Raw genomic sequence first — 21,962 nt, forward strand, 5'->3', positions numbered from 1 at the left:
TACAGGGGTTCTCTTTCTCTTCTACACACTGTACTATATTGTGGAACTGTGTTCTGGTCTTGTTACAGAAACGCTTTGTTCCAGATGGAGCTTTGCATGACTCGGACAGCTCACAAAATTCACGCTTTGGATATGCCATCTCTGCAGTGCCAGACCTAAACCAAGACTCTTTCAATGACGTGGTGATTGGAGCACCTCTAGAAGATGGCCATAAGGGTGCCATTTATATCTTCCATGGATTCAAGAAAAACATATTGAAGAAATACAAACAGGTACAAATCTACATTGCTAATTATTCATATTAATAATAACCATCAAAATTTTCTTTGTCACCTTTCCAATTTTTACAGATTGTATCAAAGTTGTCTTAAAAGTAACTACACTTTCATGGTAGAAAAAAATAAAGCAAATAAAAAAAAAATAATATAACATATACAATTACCACACAAGCCATGTTGTAATTTAACCACTTTACTACCAGTCACGTAACCTCTACGTCATCAGACTTTGCGGGGTTATACCGGGATGATGCCTCTAGCTAGAGGCATCATCCCGGTACCGTTGTTTGAAGCCGACGGTCGGCTTTCCGTCGGTAACGATCGATGCGGCTCGGGAGCCGCTCGATCGTTACCCGGGGGGGCGGGAGGGGACGTCCCCCCCCTCCCGCCGCCTTCCGCGGCTTTGCTCGGGGCTACCGTCCCACCGGGAGCCCCGAGCACCCAGCCGGCACGTCCGCCGGCTGGATGGAGTCCCGATGAATGCCGGAAACGGCATCGATCGGGTCTCCGATGACGTAACCCGGAGGCGGCGTCCATGACGTCACGTCCGGGTTACTGTGCTGCAAAAGGCGGCAGATTTGAAAAACGGCTGTATGCAAAAATGCCGTTTTCGGCGTTTTGCATACAGGGAAGTGTAGTGGAGGGGTCTAGGGTCTTTTAGACCCTCGATCCCTCCATAAAGAGTACCTGTCACGACATATTGCTGTCACCAGGGATGTTTACATTGCTTGTGACAGCAATAAAAGTGATCAGATTTTTTTTTTTTTAAAAACCTGTAATAAAGTTTAAAAAAAAAGAAAAAATAAATAGGAAAAAAAAAAAAAAAAAAAAATTTAGCCGTCCCCGTCACCGTTAGCTCGCGCACAAAAAAAAACGTATACGCAAGTCGAGCCGCAAATGAAATCGCTGTTCAAACCACACATGTGAGGTATCGCCGCGATCGCCAGAGCGTGGGCAATAATTAAAAAAAAAGAGCTACACTCTAACTCTAAACTGGTAACCGTTAAATAAATTTAAAGCGTCGCAGATTGAGATCTCTATTGACCGTAGTTTGTCGCCATCCCACGGGGGGGCGCAATTTTAAACCGTAACATGTTTGGTATCTATTTACTCGGCGTGACATCATCTTTCACAATATACAAAAAAAATGGGCTAACTTTACTGTTTAGTATTTTTTAAATGCAGTGAAATGTGATTTTTCAAATTTTTTCCAAAAAAATGGCGTTTTAAAGACCGCTGCGCAAATACCGCGTGACAAAAAATTTTGCAATGACCGACATTTTATTCTCCAGAGTCTTTGCTAAAAAAATATATATAATGTTTGGGGGTTCTAAGTAGTTTTCTAGGAAAAAATACTGGTTTTAACTTGTGAACAAAAAGTGTCCGAAATAGGGCTGGGGCTAAAGTGGTTAATGGTGTTAAAAATTACCTTTCCATTTTCATCTGTAATTTTCTGTAAAATTCAATGCAATATGGCAACCTGGAGGTGTTTCATACAATGCCCCCAGAAATGTCATTTCCTGCTTGTGTGATTGTCTCACTGGTTTTCTCAGAAGTCTGCACTAAGATACAAGTCAGATTTTAGGCATCCTCTGCAATTCACTTTTGGTGCGATTCTCTCCCCGGGCGTTGTTAGACCCTGGCACCCAGGCCATGTGCCCCAGGTCTTTTTTTGAGTTCCCCAGGTTTTTTTTTTTGAGTGCCCCAGGTCTTCTACTGAGTGACCAGGGTCTTCTACTGAGTGCCTCATATCTTATACTGAGTGCCCAGGGTTTACTAATGTCTTCCAAAGTCTTCTATTGAGTGCCCCAGGTCTTCTTCTGAGTGCCCCGGGTATTCTTACTGAGTGCAATAAAAACCAAGAAATCACCTGCTCTAATAGACAAACAAACAATCTAGTAAAAATGCAAAAATTGTCCGAAGCTGCTGACACAATTCTCCTGGCCAGAGAGCATAGAAAATATAATGCAAATACAGAGCTCAAGACGGTATTGTAGTCCAACTTTAAAAAAAGTGCATAACCGCCTTGAGTGCTGCATTTATATTATTCTTACTGAATGCCCTGGATCTTCTACTGGGTGTCTCAAGTCTTCTACTGAGTTCCCCAAGTCTTCTACTGAGTGCATCAGCTCTTCTAATGTGTCCCCCAGGTCTTCTACTGAGTGCCCCAGGTCTTCTATTGCTTACCCCATGTCTTCTACTGAGTGCACCAGGTCTGCTTACTGAGTGCCCTGGGTCTTCTACTAAGTGCCCCAAGTCTTCTACTGAGTGCCTTGGGTCTTCTACTTAGTGCCCTAAGTCTTATACTGAGTTTCCTAAGTCTTCTACTGAATGCTCTAGGTCTTCTAATGTCTTCCCTAAGTCTTCTACTGAGCTCCCCAATTATTCTACTGAGTGCTCTGGGTCTTCTACTGAGTGCCCCAAGTCTTCTTATTGAGTGCCCCAAGTCTTCTTACTGAGTGCCCCAAGTCTTCCTACTGAGTGTCCTGGGTCTTCTACTGAGTACCCCAAGTCTTCTACTGAGTGCCCCAGGTCTGCTTACTGAGTGCCCTGGGTCTTCTACTAAGTGCCCTAAGTCTTCTACTGAGTTCTTTGGGTCTTCTACTGAGTGCTCTAGGTCTTCTACTGAGTTCCTCATTTATTCTACTGAGTGCCCCGGGTCTTTGTACTGAGTGCTCTGGGTCTTCTACTGAGTGCCCCGGGTCTTCTTCTGAGTGCCCCGGGTCTTCTTCTGAGTGCAACGGGTCTTCTTCTGAGTGCCCCGAATCTTCTTCTGAGTGCCCCAAGTCTTCTTATTGAGTGCCCCAAGTCTTCTTATTGAGTGCCCCAAGTATTCTTATTAAGTGCCCTAAGTCTTTTTACTGAATGCCCCAAGTCTTTTTACTGAATGCCCCAAGTCTTTTTACTGAATGCCCCAAGTCTTCCTACTGAGTGCCCGGGTCTTCTACTGAGTGCTGTTGGTCTTCTACTGAGTGCCCCAAGTCTTCTTACTGAGAGTCCTGGGTCTTTTCTGAGTTCCCCTTGCCTTCTACTGAGCTCTCTAAGTCTTCTACTGAGTGCCCTAGGTCTTCTAATGTGTTCCTCAGGTCTTCTATTGAGTGCCGTCAGTCTTCTACTGAGCACCCTGGGTATTCTTACTATGTGCCCTAGGTCTTCTACTGAGTGCCCCAGGTCTACTAATGAGTGCCCCAGGTCTGATTATTGAGTGCTCCAGGTCCTCTACTGTGTGCTCCAGGTCCTCTATTGAGTGCTCCAGGTCCTCTACTGAGTGCTCCAGGTTTTCTACTGAGTGTCCCAAGTCTTCTATTGAGTGCCCCAGGTCTTCTTACTGGGTGGCCTAAGGCTTTTACTGACTGCCCCGCGCTTTGTACTGAATGCCCCAAGACGTCTACTGCACTTCTACTTCTAATTCAATGCAATATACAGTCTGTATCCGAAGAGGTCACCATGGTATCTTACTAGCCTCTCAACATTTTAATCTGTGTGCCCAGAGGTGGCCATGGTCAATTAGGACCCTAGAATTTTGAGTTTCGATCCATCTATGGACAGCTTAAGACAGGAAATAAGCCACCACATCTAATGATTGGTAAGCTGCAATATAATACATTCTTGTTTTTGGGTTTATTACTGCTTTAATTCTGTTTTTGTGTTCTTGCCTTCTCAGCGCATTGCTGCAGCAGACTTGTCGCCCACACTGGCCTATTTCGGCTGCAACATTCATGGAGAGATGGATATGAACGAGGATGGCCTGGTGGATCTGGCAGTGGGCTCTATGGGAAACGCTGTTCTTCTCTGGTGTGTGGATGAGTGTAACAATACAGCTATGATAAACCTTCTTCTAAGTAACTAGACTTTCTGCAACATGTAGTAATTAACAGAATAAATGCTTTCAAATTCAGTGCACCCAAAATAGATATCTCAGTTAAAGGCTGATTCTGTTGGTCTGACCATGTACTGAGAATGCCAAGGGGCATCTTTACTGGTGGCCAAAACATGTATCGATATGATCAATTATTCGTTCATTTTATAAGACTAAACTGGTCAAACAGAATAAAATACCATACCAAAGGCCCATAGGCGTGCGCACAGGGTGTGCTGGGTGTGCCCGGGCACACCCAGCACACCCTGTGCGGTACCGATTCCTACTGCTTTCTGGCATCCCCTGTCTCCCCCTGCAGTGCTGCCAACTTCCCTCCTCTCCTCTCCTCTCCCGCCCGCTGCTGCGGGGGATGTTTCAAAATGGATGAATAAATGAAGTGAGTGATCTGTACCAATCGCTCCTGTGTTCATTCTTAACTGAAGCATAGTAAACTATTTACTATGCTTCCATTTAAGAATAAACAGGAAGCCTCTCAGCACAGAGCACTTCCCATTCATTCATTGTCCAGTGCAGCTGAGGCTGCAGAAAAAGGGGCTAGGGAAGCTCTGTGTCCAGTCCCTTTCTCTCTGTTTACATCCCTGATATTTCACCAAAGCCCCCCAACAGGGCTCCTAAAAAAACTGTAAAAAAATAATAAAAATAAAAACTACTGACACCAACAATTTCTGCTCTGTCCACTGCTCTGCTGATATACACGTATATGTGTTTGTGCTCTGGGGTGCACACACTAATGCAACAGCCTGTGCACACCCATGCAAAGACCCTATATGAAGAACTCTTTCACACTTGCAGCAGCCCCTCACTGCCTGTTTTAATCCTGAAAAGTCCACACCGCCTCACCACAACCATGTACATTACGCATGGTTGCAGGGTGGTTGCAGCACAGCCCCAATCACATGAAAGTTTCAAATTTGGCAACATACATCATGACAAGTGGCATCATATCTATCCTGGCTTCAAAGTATCACATTCATGGCATGTGCAAAACCGGATTTGCCAGCCATTGCAGCTTACGGTGGGCGGTCAGTGGGCAGTAAAACCAGGGCTCAGCTGCCTATTTTTACCACCTACACCCCAGCTATAACAAGCCCTATGTGAACTCTGGATCATGTCTGACTCTGCCAACTTGATCATCCACAGTGCAATTCGGTATAATCAATCACACAACTCTATGAACATGTGTATGTGGGGTGCGACAGCAATAATATACAAAGTCCATGTGGAATTAAAGAACTTGTACTAAAATAAGGCAAAGACAGTTAACAATGTACCCAGTGGAAAGACAGCCCAACCGGGAACACTCACGAGCCCAGCAGTGTGTAAAAAGCAGGTTTCAGCCAAACTGACAGCACCTGTCAGGGGCACAATGCAGCCTGGCCATCTGTCCAGAGAAGTTGCAAGCCCTACGCTTTCCCTCCTTGTCAGGAACCTTTCCCTGCTGCTAGTTCTGTCTCTACCAGAGGGGGTACCTGTCAGGGCCGGGACAAGGGGTGGGCAGGAGGGGTGGCTGCCCTGGGCGCAATGGTTTATTGCAAGGATAAGGGCACCTTGACCCTAACCCTAAGGGAAGGGGTGGGGATCGCAGTTTGGCATCTTTGCCCTGGGCGCTGGATGACCTTGTCCCGGAACTGGTACCTGTCCCTACTCTACCCACTCACAAAAGAGCTCCAAACTTGGGAGCCAGGGCTTTAAATAGGCTCTGCCTGACCCAAAATGGCTGCTAGAGTCACGTGACTCAGTAAGCCATAGAGGAGTCATGTTCCCTTTGACTTCCTCTCCAACTGTATTGTTTGGCATCTTTGCCCTGGGCGCTGGATGACCTTGTCCCGGAACTGGTACCTGTCCCTACTCTACCCACTCACAAAAGAGATCCAAGCTTGGGAGCCAGGGCTTTAAATAGGCTCTGCCTGACCCAAAATGGCCGCTAGAGTCACATGACTCAGGAAGCCATAGAGGAGTCATGTTCTCTTCGACTTCCTCTCCAACTGTATTGTTTGGCATCTTTGCCCTGGGCGCTGGATGACCTTGTCCCGGGAACTGGTACCTGTCCCTATTCTACCCACTCACAAAAGCGCTCCAAGCTTGGGAGCCAGGGCTTTAAATAGACTCTGCCTGACCCAAAATGGCTGCTAGGGTCACATGACTCAGGAAGCCATAGAGGAGTCATGTTCCCTTTGACTTCCTCTCCAACTGTATTGTTACTGCAAAAGAGTGCCATCTACAGTGGAGAAAGTAGACTGCCTGCCCACCTGTCTACATAAGTATCTGAGAACTGATCATAATACAGATTTGATATTTTCAGTAGATTGCCAAGTGTGGAAAACTACCGTGTGCAATGCATCGTTTGATATTTTAAACAAATATGAGTCGCTTGGTTGTGATCTGTTACCAATAAAAGGGAACACAGGGGGATCAAAAACAGGCAGAACTGGGAATCAATTACAGCAACAATGCCCTGTGTCTGTGTCTCTCCCTGCAGCAGCTGAAATCCAGGGGGAGGGAGACAAACAGGCTTTCAGCTGCTGCAGGGAGCCGCACAGGGCATCCTTCTGTAATAGGTCCTCAGTCCGACTGCACCAATTTCTCCTACTGTTCGGGCCCTCCTATGTGTCCGGGCCCTCTACAGGAAGACTGGTGGTCTCCCCTATCAGTGGCCCTGATGGCAGCCTCTGTTTACCTGATGGGGCCCCACACAGGTCTCCTTCCCGTAGCCCCCTTTCAGCAGCCCTGATGGGATCATACAGTACAAAATGAAACACATGTAACTTTCTTTACTCCACCATCATGGCCACCATCTTTCTGTTCTGAAGTGAGTTTTCTTTATGATTTCTGTCCAAAAAGAAATGATGGTCAGTAACAGTTTAATGATACTTTGTGCTTTTCTTGGCAGGACTCGCAGCGTTGTGCAGATTAATGCGACCATTCGATTCGAGCCGCCGAAGATCAACATTTTCAGTAAAGAGTGCCACAGGAATGGACGGGAAGCCACTTGCATGGCGGCATTCATCTGCTTCTCTCCAATCTTTAAAGCACCTCAGTTCCAGGGGCAGAGTGTGGGTAGGTGACCGAATGTTATGTACTATGCAGAAGGAAGAATATAAAAAGTGATATATGCTGTGAGAACAAATAATACTAATAATAATAATTTCTAATAAGGCTGCTGACACCAAAAAGCACTATATCTGTGCTTTAGTAGAAATGTGCAAAATAGGAGTACAGCGCCTCATTAACCACTTCTGGACCGGAAGATTTTCCCCCCTTAATGACCAGGCCGTTTTTTTGGGCGATACGGCACTGCGTTATTTTTAACTGACAATTGCGCAGTCGTGCGACTCTGTACCCAAATAAAATTGATGTCCTTTTTTTTCCCACAAATAGAGCACCTCTGCGATTTTTATTTTTTGGCCTATAAACAAAAAAAGAGCGATAATTCTGAAAAGAAAGACAATATTTTTCACTTTCTGCTATACAGGTCCCTCTCAAAAAATTAGCATATTGTGATAAAGTTCATTATTTTCTGTAATGTACTGATAAACATTAGACTTTCATATATTTTAGATTCATTACACACAACTGAAGTAGTGCAAGCCTTTTATTGTTTTAATATTGATGATTTTGGCATACAGCTCATTAAAAAACAAAATTCCTATCTCAAAAAATTTGCATATTTCATCCGACCAATAAAAAAAAAAGTGTTTTTAATCCAAAGAAAGTCAACCTTCAAATAATTATGTTCAGTTATGCACTCAATACTTGGTCGGGAATCCTTTTGCAGAAATGACTGCTTCAATGCGGCGTGGCATGGAGGCGATCAGCCTGTGGCACTGCTGAGGTGTTATGGAGGCCCAGGATGCTTCGATAGCGGCCTTCTGCTCATCCAGAGTGTTGGGTCTTGCGTCTCTCAACTTTCTCTTCACAACATCCCACAGATTCTCTCCGGGGTTCAGGTCAGGAGAGTTGGCAGGCCAATTGAGCACAGTAATACCATGGTCAGTAAACCATTTACCAGTGGTTTTGGCACTGTGAGCAGCTGCCAGGTCGTGCTGAAAAATGAAATCTTCATCTCCATAAAGCTTTTCAGCAGATGGAAGCATGAAGTGCTCCAAAATCTCCTGATAGCTAGCTGCATTGACCCTGCCCTTGATAAAACACAGTGGACCAACACCAGCAGCTGACATGGCACCCCAGACCATCACTGACTGTGGGTACTTGACACTGGATTTCAGGCATTTTGGCATTTCCCTCTCCCCAGTCTTCCTCCAGACTCTGGCACCTTGATTTCCGAATGACATGCAAAATTAGCTTTCATCCGAAAAAAGTACTTTGGACCACTGAGCAACAGTCCAGTGCTGCTTCTCTGTAGCCCAGGTCAGGCGCTTCTGCCGCTGTTTCTGGTTCAAAAGTGTCTTGACCTGGGGAATGCGGCACCTGTAGCCCATTTCCTGCACACGCCTGTACACGGTGGCTCTAGATGTTTCTACTCCAGACTCAGTCCACTGCTTCCGCAGGTCCCCCAAGGTCTGGAATCGGTCCTTCTCCACAATCTTCCTCAGGGTCCGGTCACCTCTTCTCGTTGTGCAGCGTTTTCTGCCACACTTTTTCCTTCCCACAGACTTCCCACTGAGGTGCCTTGATACAGCACTCTGGGAACAGCCTATTCGTTCAGAAATTTCTTTCTGTTTCTTACCCTCTTGCTTGAGGGTGTCAATGATGGCCTTCTGGACAGCAGTCAGGTCGGCAGTCTTACCCATGATTGCGGTTTTGAGTAATGAACCAGGCTGGGAGTTTTTAAAAGCCTCAGGAATCTTTTGCAGGTGTTTAGAGTTAATTCGTTGATTCAGATGATTAGGTTAATAGCTCGTTTATAGAACCTTTTCATGATATGCTAATTTTTTGAGATAGGAATTTTGGGTTTTCATGAACTGTATGCCAAAATCATCAATATTAAAACAATAAAAGGCTTGCACTACTTCAGTTGTGTGTAATGAATCTAAAATATATGAAAGTCTAATGTTTATCAGTACATTACAGAAAATAATCAACTTTATCACAATATGCTAATTTTTTGAGAGGGACCTGTGTAACATTCCCAATAAAAAAAAAATTAAAAAATCAAATGTTTTCATCATTTTAGGCCAATTTGTATTCTGCTACATATTTTTGGTAAAAAAAAAAAAAAATCCCAATAAACATATTTTGATTGGTTTGCGCAAAAGTTATCACGTCTACCATATAGGGGAAAGATTTATGTCATTTTTTATTTTTTTTACTAGTAATGGTGGCGATCAGCGATTTTTAGCGGGACTGCGACATTGCCACGGACAGATCGGACCCCTGACATTTTTTACACTTTTGGGGGGGGGGGGGGACCAGTGACATTACTACAGTAATCAGTGCTAAAAATATGCACTGTCACTGTACTAATGACACTGGTAGGGAAGGGGTTAAAACCAAGGGCGATCAAAGGGTTAAATGTATTCCTAGGGGGTGTTTTCTAACTGTGTGGGGGATGGGCTTATGGAATCAGCACAGGGACCTGTGTTCCTAAATAGGAGGAACACAGGAACCCTGTGCTGATTGCTGACAGAACATACATACAACCGCAGACCGCCGTTCTCTCTCCATGGGGAGCGATTGCCAGTCCCCAGGCGGCAATCGCAGCCACCGGCAATCGCAGCTTCTCTGCTGGTGAATGGGCATGCGTAAGCCTCCGGCAGTGCTGGCGCGCCCTCACAATCGCTCCCATGAAGCAACGCACAGGTACGTCGTTTCGTGGGAACCTGCCGCCATATATCTGTGGCCGCTGGTCGGCAAGTGGTAACATACAAAACAAGAAAAACATAAGTGAATATTGCATTAATGTCTAGGCAATAATACTAAGATCCCGGTATAAAGTCCAATAAAGTGATGACTGTAAATCAATAACACCAGTGTTGATAATGCAATTCTTCTTAGGAGTGCTCAAGCGATCTCCTACCACCAACAAGTCCAACAAGTAAACGCCCAAAACAGCGTGTTGTTCAAGCAAGGAACATTGCAGCATAGGGACTCCAAGGACTTCTCGTTTAGAAACCTCCAGCTATGAATGAACAAAGCTCACCAAGAGCCAGAAAAAGATTCCAATAGTGTAGTATTTCATGTTAAAAACATGTATACAGCATAACACAGGACAGTTAATCAATAAACTCACTTCTAAAAGCTTCTGTCGACCCGATATTGAGCAGCGGTGTGACGTCAGCACCAAAATCTCTGCCCCGACATGTTTCGTCCAATGGGACATTAACAAGGGGTTCTATTGGAAACTAGGGTTGAGCGGACACCTAGATGTCCGTGTTCGACGGGTTCGGCCGAACTTTAAAAAAAAGTCCGGGTCCGTGTCCCGGACTTTTACCGAACTTTTCCCGGACACCGAACCCCATTGAAGTCAATGGGGACCCGAACTTTAAGGCACTAAAATGGCTCTAAAACACCAATGGAAAGGGCTAGAGTGCTGCAAATGGCAGCAAAACGTAGTTAAGAGCATGGCAAGTTCTCTGCAAACAAATGTGGATAGGGAAATAACTTAAAACAACAAAAAAAAAACAGAAAAATAAAACAATGTTCTTCATCTCTGAAGGACGAGGCCCATAAGGAGTAGGAGGGAGGTTGAGGTGGTGGTGGATGTGGCGGTGTCATAGGCGTGCGCACAGGGTGTGCCTGGTGTACCTGGGCACACCCTAATCACCTAGGGCACATAGCATTATCGCTCTGTTTGCCAGTGAGGAGATGGGAAAGATCTCCCTCGCACCTGCTCTGCTCTATTTCTCTTTGCCAGCAGGGAGAGTAATGTATCGGGGCCATGTACATGTAGGCAAACACATGCATGTGTATTTCAACTTTGGGGTGCACACCCTAATGCAATAGGCTGCGCACACCTATGGGCGGTGTAGGTGGAAGCGGCGGTGGAGGAGGACCAGGGCCGGATTAAGAGCATCATGGTCTTGGTGCTGAGGATTTTGAAGGGCCTTAAGGGCCGTGCCTTGGCATGCACCCAGAGGAGGAAGGGTGCAGCCATGCATGCCTAATTCAACATGGGATGCTGTCTCTGAAGCCCATAAACACATCCATGCATCGGCAACTGTCCCTCCTTGTCCGGCCTTCGCGCTGTGTGGGGAGGTTCTGAGGGTGCTGCCTGGGGAAGCGAGCATAGAAGCCAGACTTCTGTGTTTACAAGTGACAGAAGAGCGGTCACAGTGAATATGGCCAACCCGGGGCCTATATAAAAGGTAGGGGCCTGCATGGAGCTGCAGCTCCAATAGCCCCTACGTTAATCTGGCCCTGAGGAGGAGGACGAGGTAGCCAACACTGCTTCTTTTCACAAATTTTAAATGAGGGTACACCCCAAAAGAGTGAGAAAGAGCAAAAATGGAACAATGGCTGGGTAAGGTCGGTATCCATTGCTATTCTGCACAAGGTACGGAAAAGTCCAGTGGGATCCATGCCTGGTTCATTTTAATGAACGTGAGCTTGTCCACATTGTCTCTGGACAGGCGGCTGCGCTTGTCTGTTATAACACCCCCAGCCGTGCTAAATACCCGTTCAGATAATACACTGGCTGCAGGGCACGCCAGCACCTCCAAGGCGTAAAGGGCAAGCTCAGGCCATGTGCCCAATTTGGAGACCCAGAAGTTGAAGGGGGCAGACCCCTCATTCACTACATGTAGGCGTGTGCACACATACTGCTCCACCATGTTGGTAAAATGCTGCCTCCTGCTAAGACGTTCCATCTGAGCTGCTGGTGCTGCTGTTTGTTGTGGCGTGCTGACAAAGCTTTTCCACATTTCGGCCATGCTAACCTTGCCTTCTGAGGTGCTGGCGGTGCCCTGGTTGAGTTGGCGACCTCCTCCTCCTCCTCCTCTGCCTTGTGCTTCCACTGTGGCCCCGCTGTCAGATGGGAATGCCAGCAGCATCGCGTCTACCAGCGTGCGCTTGTACTCGCGCATCTTGCGATCGCGCTCCAGTGAGTGAATTAAGGACGGTACGTTGTCCTTGTAACGGGGATCCAGCAGCGTGGCCACCCAGTAATCAGCACAAGTTAGAATGTGGGCAACTCGGCGGTCGTTGTGGAGACACTGCAGCATGTAATCGCTCATGTGTGCCAGGCTGCCCAGAGGCGACGAAAGGCTGTCCTCTGTGGGAGGTGTATCGTCCGTGTCCTCTGTATCCCCCCAGCCACGCACCAGTGATGGCCATGAGCTGGCCTGGGTGCCACCCTGCTGTGAACATGGTTCCATCTCCTCCTCCAGCTCCTCCTCCTCCTCATCCTCCTCATCCTCCAGAACTGTGCCCCTGCTGGACAATTGTGTCCCTGGCGTTTGTGTGTGCAGGAACCCACCCTCGGAGCCCCTTGCAAATGACTGCCCTGAAAGCCTTTAAAATGTTACCTCTTCATCCTCCTCCTCCTCCTCCTCATCCTGTGCCACATCCTCTTCCATCATCGCCCGAATTGTTTTTTCAAGGAGGCATAGAAGTGGGATAGTTAAGCTGAGAACGGCGTCATTGCCACTGGCCATGTTGGTGGAGTACTCAAAACAGCGCAACAAGGCACACAGGTCTCGCATGGAGGCCCAGTTATTGGTGGTGAAGTGGTGCTGTTCCGCAGAGCGACTCACGCGTGCGTGCTGCAGCTGAAACTCCACTATGGCCTGCTGCTGCTCGCACAGTCTTTCCAGCATGTGCAAGGTGGAGTTCCACCTTGTGGGCACGTCACATATGAGGCGGTGAGCGGGAAGGCCGAAGTTACGCTGCAGCGCTGCCAGGCGAGCAGCAGCAGGGTGAGAACGCCGAAAGTGCGCACAAACGGCCCGCACTTTCTGCAGCAGCTCTGACATATCGGGGTAGTTTTTAAGGAACCTCTGCACCACCAAATTCAGCACATGCGCCAGGCAAGGGATGTGCGTCAAACCGGCTAGGCCCAGAGCTGCTATGAGATTTCGCCCAGGCCGGGCTTGAGGCTCGCTGGCAGCAACCACTCATTTGTTTGCTGTTCCATGCTCCTCCACAACTCCTGCGCGGTGTGTGGTTTGTCCCCCAAACAGGCAAGTTGTAAAACTGCCTGCTGTCGTTTACCCCTGGCCGTGCTGAAGTTGGTGGTGAAGGTGTTACGCTGTCCGGATGAGGAGGCGGTAGAGGATGAGGAAGCGGAGTAGGAGGAGTTAGGAACAGGAGGCAAACTGAAGCGCCCTGCAATCCTCGGTGGTGGAAGGACATGCGCCAAATTGCTATCCGCCTCAGGCCCATCCGCCACTGCATTTACCCAGTGTGCCGTTAGGGAGATATAACGCCCCTGACCGTGCTTACTGGTCCACGTATCGGTAGTTAGGTGGTCCTTGGCACAGATGGCGTTGCGCAGTGCACACCTGATTTTTTCCCCCACTTGGTTGTGTAGGGAAGGGATGGCTTGCCTGGAAAAGTAGTGGCGGCTGGGCACGACGTACTGTGGGACAGCCACCGACATAAGGTTTTTAAAACTGTGCGTCTCCACCAGACGGAATGACAGCATTTCAAAGGCCAATAATTTTGAAATGCTGGCATTCAGGGCCAGGGATCGCGGGTGGGTAGGGGGGTACTTCCTCTTCCTCTCAAGTGTTTGGGAGATGGAAATCTGAACGCTTCCACGGGACATTGTGGAGATGGTTGTTGGTGACCCAGGTGGTGGTGTTGCTGACAGATCGTCTGTTTGCGGGGTGGCAGGTGCCGGTATCACTACAGATGTGGCTGGAGCGGCCGAGACTGCAGCAGAAGAGGAAGCAGGATGAGCCAGAGACGTTTCTTGGTTTTGAAGGTGTGTACTCCACTGCAGCTCGTGCTTTGCACTTAGATGCCTGATCATGCAGGTTGTGCTCAGGTTGAGAAGGTTTATGCCTCGCTTCAAGCTCTGATTGCACAGGGTGCAAACCACTCGTGTCCTGTCATCAGCACATTTTCTAAAGAACTTCCACGCTAGAGAACTCCTTTGAGCTGACTTTGGTGCGCTCGTTCCCTTGCTGCGTTGGGCAGTAGCGAGCGTAGTGTCTAGGGCACGGCCGCTCCGCTTCTGCACCCTGCTCCCTCTTCTGCTGTGCTGGTGGCTCTGTGCGACCACCGCCTCTTCCTCCAAACTACTCAGGTCACCTGCATGACGTTCATTCCATGTGGGGTCGAGGACCTCATCGTCCTCCACATCATCTTCCACCCAGTCTTCACCCCTGCCCTCCTTGTCGGTCTCCACAATGCTGAACGCCGCAGCAGTTGGCACCTGCATTTCGTCATCATCGGAGACGTGCTGTGATGATCCTTGCATGTACTCATCTTGAGAAATAAGTGGTTGGGCATCGCTGCACTCAATCTCTTCCACTTCTGGGGCAGGGCTAGGTGGATGGCCCTGGGAAACCCTGCTGACAGAGTCATCAAAAAGAAGAAGAGACTGCTGTATGGCTTGGGGCTCAGACTGCTTGCCTGATTTGCAAGGGGGTGAGGTGAAAGACGGTTGGACATAGTTACATAGTTACATAGTTACATAGTTAGTGAGGCTGAAAAAAGACACAAGTCCATCCAGTTCAACCTATGTGTGTGTGTTTGCTTTTAACCGTACATTGTATACCCCTGTATGTTGTGGTCTTTAAGGTGTCCATCCAATAGTTTTTTGAAACTATCAATGCTCCCCGCTGATACGACTGCTTGCGGAAGAGAATTCCACATCCTTACCGCTCTTACAGTGAAGAACCCCTTACGCACTTTAAGGTTAAACCGCCTTTCCTCTAGTTTTAGTGAGTGGCCACGTGTCTTATTGTATTCCCTTACTCTAAATAGTTTGTTCCTTATGCTCGGGTCGCCAGTACAGTATTTGTACATTGATATCATATCCCCCCTCAAGCGTCTCTTCTCCAGAGAGAATAGGTTCAGTGCTTGTAGTCTTTCCTCATAGCCGATGTCCTCCATTCCCCTAATTATTTTTGTTGCCCTTCTCTGGACTTTCTCCAGTTCCAGCACATCCTTCCTGAGGACCGGTGCCCAGAACTGGACAGCATACTCCAGATGTGGCCGGACCAGAGTCTTGTAGAGTGGAAGAATAATCTCTTTATTTCTGGAGTGAATCCCCTTTTTTATACAACCCAGTATTCTGTTGGCTTTGCTTGCAGCGGCTTGGCATTGCATGCCACTTCCAAGCCTGTTGTCTACCAGTACCCCCAGGTCCCTTTCCATCCTAGACTCACCCAGAGGTTCCCCCCCTAGCGAGTAGCTTGCTTTCTGGTTTCTGGCCCCCAAGTGCATTACTTTACATTTTTCTACATTAAATCTCATCTGCCATGTAGTTGCCCACCCCGTTATTTTGTTCAGGTCTGCTTGCAAGATTTCCACATCCTGCATAGAAGATATTGGCATGCCTAATTTAGTATCATCTGCAAATAGTGAGATTGTACTAGATATCCCCTCCTCTAGATCATTTATGAATAAATTAAACAGGATTGGTCCCAGGACAGAACCCTGGGGGACCCCACTTTCCACACCCGCCCAATCCGAGTACTCCCCATTAATCACCACCCTCTGTACTCTCCCCTGGAGCCAGTTCTCTATCCAGGTACTCACCTTATGGTCCATACCTATCTTCCTTAGTTTGTACAGTAAGCGTTTGTGGGGAACGGTGTCAAAGGCCTTTGCAAAGTCCAGATACACCACATCCACAGGCTTACCTTTATCTAAGTGGCAGCTCACTTCATCGTAGAAGGTTAATAGATTGGTTTGGCATGAACGATTTTTCATGAATAGTGTTGAGCGAACACGGACTGTATTATTCGTGTTCGTACCGAATAATTGGATTTTTTGTACCCGAACACGGACACGGACACTTTACTGTATGTTCGGGTAAAAATCCGTGTTCGGTCGTTTTATTTCCGGGTTTTGCATGCTTTGGCGCTCTTTTCATGGCGGGCTTTCAACAGCCAATCAACAATCGTTTAACTGGTGTGCCTTAAGCCATCCCAGCCATGCCTGCAAATGTCTCAGTAGCTGTGATTGGCCGTCTGAAGCATGTGACCAAGTCTTTATAAGTTCGAGGCAGCCGCAGCGGCGTCATTATGCTGCTTAGATTCAGGGACAGAGCACACATCAACGTGCTGGCTGCTGATTAGGGAAAGATAGGCAGGAAAAAACCATTTGTGTCCGGATAGAATTGAGGGACAGGTCGGAGTGTTTAGGCAGGGCGAGTTGTAGGCATTTTAGGGATAGAGTCTGCTGAATTATAGGGTCAGTGTCTTCTACAAACTACAATCGATATTGCTGTGTGGGGGGTGGGGTGAATCTGCACTCAATCCTGATCTACGATCTCTTCTCAATCCTGTTAGGGACAGAGTCTGCTGAATTTTAGGGAAACTGTGTTCTACAAACTACAATCGATATTGCTGTGTGGTGTGGGATTGGAGATAGCCAGGTGTCAGTGATCCACATCCATTTTTCTGTGTGTGAGCTGCAGTGAACACAATCTTTTTGGGCTGCAGTGAACACAATCTTTTTGGGCTGCAGTGAACACAATCTTTTTGGGCTGCAGTGAACACAATCTTTTTGGGCTGCAGTGAACACAATCTTTTTGGGGTGCAGTGAACAAAATCTTTTTGGGGTGCAGTGAACACAATCCTTTTTGGTGTGCAGTGAACACAATCTTTGTGGGGTGCAGTGAACAAAATCCTTTGTGGGGTGCAGTGAACACAATCTTTTTGGGGTGCAGTGAACAAAATCCTTTTTGGGGTGCAGTGAACAACATCCTTTTTGGGGTGCAGTGAACACAATCTTTTTGGGGTGCAGTGAACAAAATCCTTTGTGGGGTGCAGTGAACACAATCTTTTTGGGGTGGAGTGAACAACATCCTTTTTGGGGTGCAGTGAACAAAATCCTTTTTGGGGTGCAGTGAACAAAATCATTTTTGGGGTGCAGTGAACACAATCTTTTTGGGGTGCAGTGAACACAATCTTTGTGGGGTGCAGTGAACACAATCTTTTTGGGGTGGAGTGAACAACATCCTTTTTGGGGTGCAGTGAACAACATCCTTTTTGGGGTGCAGTGAACACAATCTTTTTGGGGTGCAGTGAACACAATCTTTGTGGGGTACAGTGAACAGAATCTTTGTGGGGTGCAGTGAACACAATCTTTGGGGGGTACAGTGAACACAATCTTTGTGAGGTGCAGTGAACACAATCTTTGTGGGGTGCAGTGAACACAATCATTGTGGGGTGCAGTGAACTCAATCTTTGTGGGGTACAGTGAACACAATCTCATACTTCTGAAGGTTTGAGGGTGCTGCCTGTTCCATACTCCCCCTACTCCTCATCTAGCCTTTTAGGGGTACAAACAATAGTAATTGGGGCCTAGTGTGGTTGTGTACGTGTGATATACATACACTTTTTTGGGATCATATTTTCTATTCCGCTATTTAATCAAAAACCTTTGGGGATCAGTTAAATTGGGGGATAGTCTGTGTTGGTACGTGTGAGAGAGATCCACCTTTCCAAGCTGTTGGGGTTCATCTCATACTTCTGAAGGTTTGAGGGTGCTGCCTGTTCCATACTCCCCCTACTCCTAGCCTTTTAGGGGTACAAACAATAGTAATTGGGGCCTAGTGTGGTTGTGTACGTGTGATATACATACACTTTTTTGGGATCATATTTTCTATTCCGCTATTTAATCAAAAACCTTTGGGGATCAGTTAAATTGGGGGATAGTCTGTGTTGGTACGTGTGAGAGAGATCCACCTTTCCAAGTTGTTGGGGTTCATCTCATACTTCTGAAGGTTTGAGGGTGCTGCCTGTTCCATACTCCCCCTACTCCTAGCCTTTTAGGGGTACAAACAATAGTAATTGGGGCCTAGTGTGGTTGTGTACGTGTGATATACATACACTTTTTTGGGATCATATTTTCTATTCCGCTATTTAATCAAAAACCTTTGGGGATCAGTTAAATTGGGGGATAGTCTGTGTTGGTACGTGTGAGAGAGATCCACCTTTCCAAGTTGTTGGGGTTCATCTCATACTTCTGAAGGTTTGAGGGTGCTGCCTGTTCCATACTCCCCCTACTCCTCATCTAGCCTTTTAGGGGTACAAACAATAGTAATTGGGGCCCAGTGTGGTTGTGTACGTGTGATATACATACACTTTTTTGGGATCATATTTTCTATTCCGCTATTTAATCAAAAACCTTTGGGGATCAGTTAAATTGGGGGATAGTCTGTGTTGGTACGTGTGAGAGAGATCCACCTTTCCAAGTTGTTGGGGTTCATCTCATACTTCTGAAGGTTTGAGGGTGCTGCCTGTTCCATACTCCCCCTACTCCTCATCTAGCCTTTTAGGGGTACAAACAATAGTAATTGGGGCCCAGTGTGGTTGTGTACGTGTGATATACATACACTTTTTTGGGATCATATTTTCTATTCCGCTATTTAATCAAAAACCTTTGGGGATCAGTTAAATTGGGGGATAGTCTGTGTCGGTACGTGTGAGAGAGATCCACCTTTCCAAGTTGTTGGGGTTCATCTCATACTTCTGAAGGTTTGAGGGTGCTGCCTGTTCCATACCCCCCCTACTCCTCATCTAGCCTTTTAGGGGTACAAACAATAGTAATTGGGGCCTAGTGTGGTTGTGTACGTGTGATATACATACACTTTTTTTGGATCATATTTTCTATTCCGCTATTTAATCAAAAACCTTTGGGGATCAGTTAAATTGGGGGATAGTCTGTGTCGGTACGTGTGAGAGAGATCCACCTTTCCAAGTTGTTGGGGTTCATCTCATACTTCTGAAGGTTTGAGGGTGCTGCCTGTTCCATACCCCCCCTACTCCTCATCTAGCCTTTTAGGGGTACAAACAATAGTAATTGGGGCCTAGTGTGGTTGTGTACGTGCGAGATACATACACTTTTTTTGATCATATTTCCTATTCCGCTATTCAATAAAAACCTTTGAGGATCAATTGAATTGCGGGATAGTCTGTGTCGGTACGTGTGAGAGAGATCCACCTTTCCAAGTTGTTGGGGTTCATCTCATACTTCTGAAGGTTTGAGGGTGCTGCCTGTTCCATACTCCCCCTACTCCTCATCTAGCCTTTTAGGGGTACAAACAATAGTAATTGGGGCCCAGTGTGGTTGTGTACGTGTGATATACATACACTTTTTTTGGATCATATTTTCTATTCCGCTATTTAATTTAACTGGGCCTCCATGCGAGACCTGTGTGCCTTGTTGCGCTGTTTTGAGTACTCCACCAACATGGCCAGTGGCAATGACGCCGTTCTCAGCTTAACTATCCCACTTCTATGCCTCCTTGAAAAAACAATTCGGGCGATGATGGAAGAGGATGTGGCACAGGATGAGGAGGAGGAGGAGGATGAAGAGGTAACATTTCCAAGGCTTTCAGGGCAGTCATTCGCAAGGGGCTCCGAGGGTGGGTTCCTGCACACGCAAACGCCAGGGACGCAATTGTCCAGCAGGGGCACAGTTCTGGAGGATGAGGAGGAGGAGGAGCTGGAGGAGGAGATGGAACCATGTTCACAGCAGGGTGGCACCCAGGCCAGCTCATGGCCATCACTGGTGCGTGGCTGGGGGGATACAGAGGACACGGACGATACACCTCCCACAGAGGACAGCCTTTCGTTGCCTCTGGGCAGCCTGGCACACATGAGCGATTACATGCTGCAGTGTCTCCACAACGACCGCCGAGTTGCCCACATTCTAACTTGTGCTGATTACTGGGTGGCCACGCTGCTGGATCCCCGTTACAAGGACAACGTACCGTCCTTAATTCACTCACTGGAGCGCGATCGCAAGATGCGCGAGTACAAGCGCACGCTGGTAGACGCCATGCTGCTGGCATTCCCATCTGACAGCGGGGCCACAGTGGAAGCACAAGGCAGAGGAGGAGGAGGAGGAGGTCGCCAACGCAACCAGGGCACCGCCAGCACCTCAGAAGGCAGGGTTAGCATGGCCGAAATGTGGAAAAGCTTTGTCAGCACGCCACAACAAACAGCAGCACCAGCAGGTCAGATGGAACGTCTTAGCAGGAGGCAGCATTTTACCAACATGGTGGAGCAGTATGTGTGCACACGCCTACATGTAGTGAATGACGGGTCTGCCCCCTTCAACTTCTGGGTCTCCAAATTGGGCACATGGCTTGAGCTTGCCCTTTACGCCTTGGAGGTGCTGGCGTGCCCTGCAGCCAGTGTATTATCTGAACGGGTATTTAGCACGGCTGGGGGCGTTATAACAGACAAGCGCAGCCGCCTGTCCAGAGACAATGTGGACAAGCTCACGTTCATTAAAATGAACCAGGCATGGATCCCACGGGACTTTTCCGTACCTTATGCAGAATAGCAATGGATACCGACCTTACCCACCCATTGTTCCATTTTTGCTCTTTCTCACTCTTTTGGGGTGTACCCTCATTTAAAATTTTTGAAAAGAAGCAGTGTTGGCTACCTCGTCCTCCTCCTCAGGGCCAGATTAATGTAGGGGCTATTGGAGCTGCAGCTCCAGGCCCCTACCTTTTATATAGGCCCCGGGTTGGCCATATTCACTGTTACCGCTCTTCTGTCACTTGTAAACACAGAAGTCTGGCTTCTATGCTCGCTTCCCCAGGCAGCACCCTCAGAACCTCCCCACACAGCGTGAAGGCCGGACAAGGAGGGACAGTTGGCGATGCATGGATGTGTTTATGGGCTTCAGAGACAGCATCCCATGTTGAATTAGGCATGCATGGCTGCACCCTTCCTCCTCTGGGTGCATGGCAAGGCACGGCCCTTAAGGCCCTTCAAAATCCTCAGCACCAAGCCCATGATGCTGTTAATCCGGCCCTGGTCCTCCTCCACCGCCGCTTCCACCTACACCGCCCATAGGTGTGCGCAGCCTATTGCATTAAGGTGTGCACCCCAAAGTTGAAATACACATGCATGTGTTTGCCAGCAGGGAGAGTAATGTATCGGGGCCATGTACCTGTAGGCAAGGAGAAATAGAGCAGAGCAGGTCCCAGGGAGATCTTTCCCATCTCCTCACTGGCAATGCTATGTGCCCTAGGTGATTAGGGTGTGCCCAGGCACACCCAGCACACCCTGTGCGCACGCCTATGTCACCGCCACATCCACCACCACCTCAACCTCCCTCCTACTCCATATGGGCCTCGTCCTTCAGAGATGAAGAAGAACATTGTTTTATTTTTCTGTTTTTTTTTTTGTTGTTTTAAGTTATTTCCCTATCCACATTTGTTTGCAGAGCACTTGCCATGCTCTTAATTACGTTTTGCTGCCATTTGCAGCACTCTAGCCCTTTCCTTTGGTGTTTTAGAGCCATTTTAGTGCCTTAAAGTTCGGGTCCCCATTGACTTCAATGGGGTTCGGTGTCCGGGAAAAGTTCGGTAAAAGTCCGGGACACGGACCCGGACTTTTTTTTAAAGTTCGGCCGAACCCGTCGAACACGGACATCTAGGTGTTCGCTCAACCCTATTCATGAATCCATGCTGATTACTACTTATAATACCGTTTTCATTACTAAAGTCTTGTATGTGGTCCCTTATCATCCCCTCCAAAATTTTGCAGACTACAGATGTTAGGCTGACCGGCCTATAGTTACCCGGGATATATCTCGGCCCCTTTTTAAATATTGGTACCACGTTGGCTTTTTTCCAATCAGCTGGCACCATACCTGTCTGTAAACTATGCTTAAAGATCAAGAATAATGGTCTGGCAATCACCTGACTGAGCTCATTTAGAACCCTTGGGTGCAAGCATCGGCTGCAGGTGCCAACTGTGACC

At 47.6% G+C, this 21,962-nt stretch overlaps 1 protein-coding gene across 2 annotated transcripts in view; it reads left to right on the plus strand.

Annotated features, from left to right (window-relative positions):
• Positions 1-21,962, plus strand: part of ITGA11 (integrin subunit alpha 11) — a 315,267-nt gene that overhangs the window by 189,526 nt on the left and 103,779 nt on the right. For both annotated transcript variants that reach the window (XM_082253001.1, XM_082253002.1), the window contains 3 exons: positions 69-272; positions 3,943-4,073; positions 7,049-7,215. In XM_082253001.1, the coding sequence (XP_082109127.1) occupies positions 69-272; positions 3,943-4,073; positions 7,049-7,215 (502 nt within the window). The remainder of the gene's footprint in view (positions 1-68; positions 273-3,942; positions 4,074-7,048; positions 7,216-21,962) is intronic.

Source organism: Pelophylax lessonae, assembly GCF_965119305.1.
Source record: "Pelophylax lessonae genome assembly, chromosome: 4".
Taxonomy (NCBI): Eukaryota; Metazoa; Chordata; class Amphibia; order Anura; family Ranidae; genus Pelophylax; species Pelophylax lessonae.